At 40.1% G+C, this 10798-nt stretch overlaps 1 protein-coding gene across 3 annotated transcripts; it reads left to right on the top strand.

The window, feature by feature from the left end:
• The first annotated feature begins 6491 nt into the window (after positions 1 to 6491).
• On the top strand, positions 6492 to 10497 carry LOC148020568 (uncharacterized). 3 transcript variants are annotated; one of them, XM_087698343.1, is made up of 6 exons: positions 6492 to 6669; positions 6783 to 7032; positions 7736 to 7916; positions 8604 to 8812; positions 9033 to 9433; positions 9926 to 10497. In XM_087698343.1, the coding sequence occupies exons 1-6, from the start codon at positions 6565 to 6567 to the stop codon at positions 10388 to 10390; spliced, it is 1611 nt and encodes a 536-aa protein (XP_087554469.1). In that variant the 5' UTR covers positions 6492 to 6564; the 3' UTR covers positions 10391 to 10497. The 3 variants fall into 3 exon arrangements, with proteins under 3 accessions (XP_087554469.1, XP_087554470.1, XP_087554471.1); XM_087698344.1 differs by having other exon boundaries at positions 6550 to 6582; XM_087698345.1 differs by lacking the exons at positions 6492 to 6669; positions 6783 to 7032 and adding an exon at positions 7402 to 7539.
• The last annotated feature ends 301 nt before the right edge of the window (positions 10498 to 10798 follow it).

Genomic DNA, 10798 nt, shown 5'->3' with positions numbered 1-10798 from the left:
CTGAAAGCCAATAGTGACAAGATACTGTTCTATCTTGTCAGACCATGCTCTAGGTGCTTGCTTCAAGCCATACAATGCTTTCTTCAACCTGCAAACAAACTCAGGATGAACAGCATGCACATAACCTGGTGGCTGCTCCATATATACCTCTTCTTGCAAATCACCATGCAAGAAGGCATTCTTTACATCCATCTGATATAAAGACCATTCCTTTGATGCAGCCATAGCAATGACTGCTCTTACGGTTGCCATCCTTGCAACCGGACTGAAAGTTTCTTCATAATCAATGCCATATGTTTGTGCATACCCCTTGACTACTAATCTTGCCTTGTATCTGTTCACAGAACCATCTGCATTGTGCTTCACCTTATAAACCCACTTACAGCCAATTGCATTCTTACCTTTAGGCAAAGGTACCAATTCCCATGTAGCATTTGCTTCCAAGGCATCCATTTCTTCATCCATGGCTTTCTCCCATTTTTCTTTTCACATAGCTTGCTCAAAAGAAGTGGGTTCTGGTTCCTGTATCACTTTGACCATATAGGCATAGTGAATGGCTGTAAATCCATCATATTTCAGCCTATCCATAGGATACCTAGCTCTGGTGGACCTGCGCAAAGTAGGTTCACTCCCAGGTGCTCTCAAAACATCCCTGGTCTTCCTTACTACAGGTGTAACAATAGAAGGAATACCCAACTCATCATCAATGCTCTGTTCTAAGCTACTGGATTCACCATCCACATAAGAGTGACCTGCATTCACATCAAATATGGGCTGATCTACCTTCTCTTTTCCTTTTCGTGATACCTGAATACCACTATTTGCATTGCTTTGAGAAGATTCTCCTGATCTCAATCTGCCTGTCCATGGCGAAGTATGTGAACCACTGCTAGAGGACGCTCCAGGTCCACTAATATTTTGTGACTGCTGCTGTGAATTCTGTGTAGCATTACCATTTTGTGCATCTACATCATCAATCACATTTACTGGTTTATACCAGCTACTCATCTCATAAAAAACAACATCTCTGCTCACTGTAAACTTACGAGTAGAAGGGTTATAGCATCTATACCCTTTCTGCTGCACAGAGTAACCAATAAAGATGCACTTCTCAGCTTTTGGATCCAACTTGGATCTCAACTCATCTGGCACATGAACATAGGCAATGCAACCAAAAATCTTCAAATGAGAAATATCTGGTTTCCTACCAGTATACCTCTCCTCTGGAGTCATCCCATGTATTGCTGCAGTGGGAGTCTTGTTCATTATGTAGACTGCTGTAGCAACTGCTTCAGCCTAGTAAAAATCTGGCAAGTCTTTTTCGTTGAGCATGGCACGAGATACCTCTCCAATATGTCTGTTTTTCCTTTCTGCAATTCCATTTTGTTGTGGGGTATGACTGCATGAATATTGCTGCCTTATGCCATGCTCCTGCAGGAACCTTGCAAACTCATTTGAGAGGTACTCTCCCTCTCCATCTGACCTTAGGCATTTTATTTGCAGGCCTGTTTCTTTTTCAATCATAGCTTTAAGAGTTTTGAAATGCCCAAAAACTTCACTTTTCTTTTTCATAAAATACACCCAAACTTTTCTGCTATAGTCATCAATAAAAGTGACAAAATAATGACAGCCTCCAAGAGATGCAGCTTTAGTAGTCCACACATCAGAGTGGATTAATTCCAATGGCTTCTTACTCTCTTGAACATGTCTAGGAAATGGTTTCCTTGCCTGTTTTCCAAACTGACAGGCTTCACATACCTTATGCATTTCTGTAACCTTGAATTTAGGCAATCCTGCAACAATATTTTGGGCCTGCATTGATTTAAGTCGCTGTACATTAACATGACCAATGCGTTTATGCCAGATATCAATATCTGCAACTACACCGGTCCCATGTGCAAACATTACTGCACTCAATTCAGGCATGTCTGCATCCAACATAAACATTCTGCCCTTCTTCATTCCTTTTGCTATCAAGCGACCTTTATTTTTCATATCCTCAACAAAGCATCCATGAGGATTAAATCTGACCTGCAAGCCCTGCTCAACCATTTGACCAACAGAAACCAGATTCTTAGTGATATTCGGGACATGAAATACATCGGACAAGTATTTCTTTTTCCCATCCTGCATAGACAAAGGAATTTTTCCAATCTGCACAATAGGATGTGCAGTATTATCACCAATCTCCACAAATCCTGGTTTTTCCATTTTCCTTGCATCCTCCATCCATTCTGCATGACCTGTCATGTGGTTTGATGCACCTGAGTCAACATACCATACATCGCTGCTTTCTTCTACACTTGTCACAGAATTATTCATGTGTTGCACCATAAACAAATGCTCATTTCTGCCATCACCGTGTCTACTAGAAGATGCATAATTCCCTTGTTGCAATTTTCCATTCATCACGTCATTCTGCTTTTTATAGCAGTCTTTAGCCATATGATCCATTTTACCACAGTAGTAGCATTCAACATTACTGTTTGCATTTTGGCCTCTTTGCCATCCACCACGACCTCTTTGGCTCCCCCTGCCTCTAGAGTTACCACGTCCTCCTCCATAGGACTGGTTTTCTTGAGTTTGCTGCATATTCTGATTTCTACCACGGCCTCCAGATCGGCCTTCTCTACCTCTTCCAGCATTTGAGTAGAAGACAACTTCTTTTGAAGTTCCTCCTGAAGAAGATGCACCACCATTTCTCTGATCCTCAGAAATTAGAAGAACAATCAACTCCTCAAAATCAGGAAATCTTTCACGAACTGAAATGGATATCCGAAACTGCGTATAATCCTTTCCTAGACCATTCAAGGTCACAGAAACTAAATCATCATCTTCCACTAGCGACCCAATGGAAGCAAGTGCATCTGCAATCTTCTTCACCTTCATGTAGTAGTCATTGATGCTCATACTTTCTCTTTGCACATTATGCAACTCTTGCTTGAGCTGCATTTTCCTGGCTTGTGTATTTGTGCTATACATTTTTGACAAAGTATCCCATGTCTCCTTTGGCGTACTTGCATCCTGAATATGCACAATCATAGAGTCTGAAATACTAATAGACAGCCAGTACATAACTTTCCTGGCTCTCTCATGCCATGCTTTAAATGCCTGCATTTGCTGTTGATTGGGAATATCAGGAAGAACTGGTTCTTCTTCATTTCCTGCAACAAATTCCCAATATCCTTTTCCCATAAGGAAATTCGTCATTCTAAACTTCCATGCTTGGAAGTTGTTCTTGTCAAGCTTTTCAGTTACAATCTGTGAAAGAGAATCAGACGCCATTACAGAACACTGCAAAAAATTCTGTCACTGCAAAAAACACAGCTTCACCCTCACAAGGGCAAATCTGCAAAGCTGGTGAAAGTGGTATTTGACCACATAGTCACTTCCTAGTGACGATTTTGCATAAACAGGAACCAAGGATGATTCTGTAACTCCCAATGTCTCTGCACACAAGCATATGATGCTATTTCTGTGGTAACTTTTCACCGACTTGTAGAACAGTGGTTGCACAGCATCAAACAGGGCCTTTTTTTGAGTGCGTGCAGAAAACTTCCGCCTCCAAAACAGGCCCCGAAATGGCCTCAAATCAAAAAAATAGAGCAACCAAGGGCTAAAGCCATATCCTGCAGCATATACTGCCCTCTTGCTACACCACGAAGGGCGTCTCAATCTGAGACAATGCACTCTTGCACTTTCCGGCTGTGCTACCTGCAGAGACTTGCTCCCAAAACAGAAAAATGAAAGCAACACTGGTCCTCTTACCAGAACACCACGAAATTGGCTTGCTTTCTTGAGCTCCTTACCACGAACAAGGCTCTGATACCATGTCAAGATTGTGGGAGAGAAGGAAGGAGTCTCACTTGTAGCTTTCTTGCTTGCACAATGGGGGAATACACACAAAGGTGGAGGCTGAAAACAGTTTTCCTCTTCTTAGTTGTGTAAGCCAAAAGAACTCTAGTACATAAAAATAGAAGAACCCTATATATGGGTCTCAAACCAAACTCAACTAACTAAGGTGGCATACTAACTGAGCCACGAACTAGAGTAGATAAGGATAGCTGTCATCTAGCTATTATTCATGGGCGGTGTACCAACCGCATCTGCAACAACTGACAAGTCGGTGACATAAATGCACAACGGTCACCCTGGCATATCACGAGTGGAGCTCGATATCTCAACAGGGTGTCACAACCAAAATGACACTTGTATGTCAAGTTCATGACACAATGCGAAGTCAATGGCGGCATACAAATGCAACACGTGTCAATCTACATGTCCCATATAAATACATATACACACAAGAACTTCAGCACACAAAGAGTGATAAAGGAGAATCGTCTCATGATATGCATAACGTATGCCAATCCATCAACATGCTTTTTTGTTACTATAAACATGTGTATAGAATATACATGTGCACATATAGTGAGTAACAAGAGAGGAATGTCTGATGAGTCCTCATGATATGTATATGCCAAGTTTATGATGATGCATGCCAATCTCAAGCTTAGGCCCGCACTGTTACATACATGTGCATTTGCGTACACACATTAAGTAGAAAAAGAGGACTAGCTCATGGCATATATGTTGAATGTACAATGTTGCCTCGATCAATAGCCCCCCTACCACACACACACCACACGAGAGAGAGAGAGAGAGAGAGAGAGAGAGAGAGAGAGAGAGAGAGAGAGAGAGAGAGAGAGAGAGAGAGAGAGAGAGAGAGAGAGAGAGAGAGAGAGAGAGAGAGAGAGAGAGAACCTCCAACAAAGTGAAACAATGAAATCTTGATGGGCCCCACATGTTGATTGGGTTTGGTAGATCCACTAGGCTATTTATTCTTCCTAATAACCTAATGGAAAAATAAAAATCTTGGTGAGCTTTTTGTAGGTTATCAAGTCACATGTGCTTTATTCAAGGGTGAACAAAAATGAGAGTGAGCATATCAACATGGTAATTACTCACCCTATTTACATAAAATTTGGTAGTCCTTTGCTATATCTCTTTCTTCCCATGTGAGTTACATTAATTTTCTAAAATTTTAAGACATACAAAACCCAAAAACAAAATAACTTACATAATTGAAAAATAAAAGAACTTACATGGCTCAATTTTTTGACTGACAATAAGCTTATACTTAATTTTGCTTTTGGGTTGCACCACCTTATTAGCCCCTTTATCCTAGCATGTAAATAGGCCAAAAAAGGGGAGGACTTTTCAATTTAGTAGAATATTCTCACATAATAGTTTTAAGGTAGTCAAATAATATACATTATGGTTCAATTATTTGACTCACAACAAGTTTATATGTAATATATAAGAATTTGTATCATAACTGTAAGTAGCTTAAATGCAACTTTGTGTAAAACTATCATTAAAGTGGGGTGGCGTGTATTTTGCTTTTGGGGGGTTTCAACTTATTGGCCCCTTTATCCTAGTCTGTACATAAGCCCAAAAAATGGAGAATTTTTCAATTTAGTAAAATATCCTCACAACCACATGCGCACACACGTAGAGCTCTCAAAGGACCAACACTAGCACACATGAGCATGCAAGAAGAAGAGGAGTAGGAACAATATTTAGGAAGCTTTTGAAGACCAGGAGGAAGGATTAAGCATTTGATGAATGTTATCATTTACTTGTCATTACCCAATTAATAATCATGATTATTGATAATTTAAAAATATTAGCACACATGTATGGTGCACCTTATCCTTATGATGAGAATTACGACTTGTTGAACTCCACTGATGCACCAAAATTTGATTTGATTTGATGGATTCCATGTTTAATGAGTTTGATGCATTCAAGATGAGGATATCACTACCATAGAGGTCGTTAGGTTGAGACATGCACAATATATTTGATGCATATTGATATGTTATTGATGAAGCATACTGGTTGATGCAATGTAATGCTCAAGGCTACATAGAAAGATGTACGACAAGAAAATGGAAACATGAAATAAGCTTAGTTTACATCCTCAATACATGTGATTAGTGTATGCGGGATACCTATCATATTATTTAAGCCTTGTGTAGCATGAGGAAGGAATAGAATCTAATGCCTCTACATTGGGTGTGAATTGTTAATGTAGAATAAGTAGTTTCTCTCTCTTTACAAGGAAGAATAAGCTTTTTTACACCATATATCATCTTTTAAAATGAAGACTAACAACTCCAACATGGAGTCGGGCAAAATGAGAACAAATGTCAAAGATTGTGGCATAAAGCATGGGAACAGGAGTCAAGGGCGAAAATTTTGAGGTGGCCCATCAAAATTTCAAAGGGGCCATCATTTGGTTTGAGGGGCAATGGATGGAAGTATCAGCATCCTTAGGTTGTGCTCGAAGGCCAACTTCCATTATGCTTTCCTTGTAACTCTGACCTTGCTTCTACGCAAAACGGTATCCTTACACGCCAACCGTAAGTTGCTTGGTAGGGGACGTACTGTCTTTCTTATAAGTGGACGTCCGACGGAAAGGCTGGCGAAGTCGCTCGGCCTTAGAATCAATCAGATTCACGATAAGCCCTGGATCAAACACGACGACGTCCCCAGACCATGAGGATATTGAAGCTCGTAAGTCTTGCAAATTACAAGCTTTTGTTGGCCGTGGCGATTCTTTTCGGGGGGGGTGGACCGGAGCTTGCTGCGTGGGGAGGAGGGGTACTCTCTCTCGCATATGTTATATATATATATATATATCATCTATTCATTCATGGGCCGCAGCATGCATTAATCTGATCTTGGGTGTGCGCATTAATTATATAATTGGCTAGTGGGTGAACCATGGAGGCGGGATATTGAACCACAGGAGCGCGCAGGGGCCACGCCAGAGGATCACGCCCCGGTCGGTCCGGTCGTCAGGGATGAAGCTGCAGTGGAGGTTCCCCACGGGCTTCGATGTGTCGGCCACGCCATCCACCCTCGGCAACCGCCTCTACTTCCCCGGCTGGGACGGCCACCTCTACGCCCTCGCCGCCCGCTCCGGCGACCTCATCTGGAAACTCAACCTTACCCAACTCACAGGTGTGGGTGCACGCCCTCTCTTCTCTCCTTTCTTTCCCAAGCCTATGTTCCTTGGACACTCTCAATATTTCTTTAGGGATGCATCTTCCCATCTAATTCCATCTCCCCAAAATACTAAACATTGATTTGGAACACATCGTTCTTCCTGTTCCTTCAAGTCTTATACGTACGCATGTTAAGATAAGATGCTCGTCTATATATGGAAATCACATGTGGGAATTCCTTATTAAACCGGGCTTCAAAATTTCTCACAGTGTCGATTGCAAATTTAGGCCTTAGTTCAACTCTAGTCAATGCTTATGGTGCCACAGTGGGAACCTTCATCATGGTATTCTCGAGTTCCAGTGATATTCAACATCATCATGGGTTGTGAGGGAGCTGCCCCATCCCTAGCATGTTACAATGGATGATAGGGACCACCAACCCCCCAAACCCCCACACACAAGACACCCTCCAAGTGCAAGCAGGGCACACGTATGATCCCTATCCTCCATTGCAACAGGCTAGGTATGTGGTACCTCCCTTATTATAAATGCTTAAGATATTGTCTTTCTTCTTAGAATTTGAGAAACATGGATTCTTATATTCTTGTGTCGAAAGAGCTTAGAAGCTAAACCTTTGTGATATTCTCACAAATTTATAGGCCGCTTTTTAAAGAAAAGGAAAAAAAGAAGGGGAAAGCTCTAACCTAGCCAACTTGCAGGTGTGAAAACTCTTTCCCGTACCACCCCTGTCATCTGCAAGCACCTCCTCCTTGTTGGCCTCCATGGTCCACCCATTGTGCTTGCCCTCAATCGACATTGTGGCTCCTTGCTTTGGATGTCTGCCCACCTTGACCCCTCCCCAAATGCTGTCATTACCATGTCAGGAACCGCCTTTGAAGGGTACGTGCTTGTACACGATGGTAAAGAAAAATATGAACATTTTTCAAAATTGGCAAAATTATCTTTGAAGCTTGAATGACTATCTTAGTAAAATTAAAGAGATAATTTCAGACACTTTTTTGTGATTGTGTTTTCATTCTCGACGATCTTTTGATTGTATCTTCGGGGTATAGAATACAAGTAGGAGGGAGTTCATGGGGTTGTGTGCCCCTTTCTTGTATTGGATACCCAAGATACACTAAGTCAAAGCATTCAAAAGCATATGAGCTTCAAGTGCATCTACATGTTTAGCTCAAACTGAATCACTGCTAAGATATAATCACATCTAGAAGGATTACCATTTCACATTTAATATCATAGTTTGTGATGTGTAGCATGCATGGATATACGTGTTTGGGAATGTGCTAAATGTTAAATGCTTACGTGAGAAAATAAGCTTGAAAATACACTTAACATGCCTTATATGTTAACAACTTTATTACTATGGATGGGACAATAAAGAAACGTTATTCAACAAAGTAATCATATCCAAGCATACATTTTACACACAAATCTATAGTATTCTCATGTTCAGCCACTATAAACCACTTTGCACAAAGAATCAAACATTTATAGCGCAGATTAACGTGCACAAGAAACTTGACTAAATGTGATTACTATTGTGAGGAATTGCTCTTGTGTCTACAGATCATATTTTGTTGGCATATCATCTATTGAAGAGTTTTTGCCTACTTGTTGCTCATTTCAAGGGAGCTTTCAAAAGCTAAGATTGAAAGATGGTAATGTATTGTGGAAAATATCTATGGTCCCCCTCAACTCCCAATTTTATGGTGTTTCTATATGGGGTAGCAGCCCATCAATAGATGAAAAGAGGCGATTGGTGTACTTTGGAACAGGTGTTCTCTCATCTTAACTTGCAAATCCAAAGCTAATGTGACACTAACAATAGTTATTTGCATCAACCTTCTCAACTTTGCACATATTCATGCATTACTTAAATGTAAAATCGTGTTCTTTTGTGTTTGACTTTATATGGATGAGGTCTTTATTGAGGCAATGCTTAATTAAGATAGCTTTTCCTCTCATGCTATTCGCTAATCAAAAAAGATTGTGCAGGGAATAATTACCGAGTCCCCGATTCCGTTGAAGAGTGTGAAAGAAAGTGGGCAAACAACTCCCAACTTCTTCCCGATCCTTGCATTGATGTTGATGATCATGAAGACTCTATCATGGGCCTTCATATAGATAATGGGTCCATTGCTTGGAGCAAGCGTCTTCAAGGTTATGATGTGTGGACTTTACCTTGTGCTCAATCATCAAAGACTCCAAATTGCCCTGCTATCATGGGCCCCGATTATGACTTTGGAGAAGCACCTATGTTGATAGATTTTCAAACCAAAAATAAGTTTATTAATCACACATATGAAGGCAAGGAAACTTGTCTTGTGGTGTCCGGACAAAAGAGTGGAGTTGTTTGGGCATTAGATTGTGATACTGGTAAAGTTGTATGGTCCACGGTAAGCTACTTTATACTTGTCCAACATTTAAAGTAAAATTCCACTACAATGGGAAACCCTTGGGCAAGTACAAATTACATAGTACACGTGTGTGCATGCACATGCACACATACAAAACTCACCTCAATATGTGCAATGGAAAAACCTTGGGCAAGTACAAATTACATAGTACACATGTGTGTGCACGCACATGCACACATACAAAACTCACCTCAACATGTGCAATTTCATCTTCAACAATGCACTGTATACTTGTTGGGATCTAACAAGGGCTCCTTATAGTTCATATTTGAGTATTCAAATATATAATCTTATTACATACTTACATGTAGGTTGTTCATCTTAATCATCATTTTACATTGTAACATGAGGTTGAGAAAAAAGGCTATCCGAGTCTCACGATGTTACTTAAGATCTCAATTAATTATCATCATATACTTTATGGTATTAAAATTAATTTTCACACTCTTTTTGCATGTCATCATGTGCTAGGTCGGAGGTCCAGGAGGTGCATTGGGAGGAGCATCATGGGGATCATGTACAGATGGAGAGAGAATATACACAAATATTGTAAATGGTGACAAGAAAAATTTCACACTATTCCCACACCGTAATTCAACAATAGGGGGTGGATGGGTGGCAATAGAGGCAAGGACAGGAAGAATCTTATGGACAACTGCGGAACCTCATGGGGCAAGAGCTTTTGGACCAATGAGTGTGGCAAATGGAGTAGTTTTTGCAGGCTCATTTGCCGATTCTGGAGATGTTTATGCCATGGATGCATTGACAGGATCAATATTATGGTCTAACTCCACAGGTTCCAACATATATGGTGGCTTTTCCATATCGAACAATTGCATTTATGGAGGAAATGGATATAACACTAATTTTCCCATTGGTCAAAAGGGAGTTGCCGTTTTTTCCTTTTGTGTCCCTGAGGGCCATGATATTTTATAATATGTTATTCACTAGTTCAACCTCTTGACATGTTATGCCAATGGAGTTACACATATTTACTACATTAGATGTTAATTATATCTATATTCATTTATTCTAAACAGAAAGTAGAACAAGCACTAAAATTGCATTTCTTTTTTTACACAATTTCGAGGTTGTTGGTCAATGCATTGTAAGGTCATTATTCACATTCATCCATTGATTTTTAAATGGTGTTATAAAGTGAAATATTTGTTAAAATTAAGGAAAATTTTTAAATAAAAAATATTAAAACAATGTCTTCATGGTAAAGTGAAGTAAAATCTTTATAAAGTTATAGATGAATGACAAGATAGAATAAAAACCTATAAGGCTTTACTATGCATCATAGAGTGTGTCTTACTAATATTCTCCTATTGTAGCCTTTGT

The sequence above is a fragment of the Lygodium microphyllum genome, chromosome 18 (genome assembly GCF_053477565.2).
Source record: "Lygodium microphyllum isolate KBCC chromosome 18, Lygodium_microphyllum_v1.1.10, whole genome shotgun sequence".
Classification (NCBI taxonomy): domain Eukaryota; kingdom Viridiplantae; phylum Streptophyta; class Polypodiopsida; order Schizaeales; family Lygodiaceae; genus Lygodium; species Lygodium microphyllum.
Note: the sequence above shows the minus strand (reverse complement) of the source record. Positions and strands in the feature narration are given on the sequence as shown.

Bases quoted from the DNA above. Each gene is read 5' to 3' on its own strand.
- LOC148020568 (XM_087698343.1), top strand. From the start codon at position 6,565: ATGAGGATATTGAAGCTCGTAAGTCTTGCAAATTACAAGCTTTTGTTG. The intron at 6,670-6,782 runs GTACTCTCTCTC...ATAATTGGCTAG, and splicing joins TTGCTGCGTGGGGAGGAGGG to TGGGTGAACCATGGAGGCGG. The intron at 7,033-7,735 runs GTGTGGGTGCAC...GCCAACTTGCAG, and splicing joins CAACCTTACCCAACTCACAG to GTGTGAAAACTCTTTCCCGT.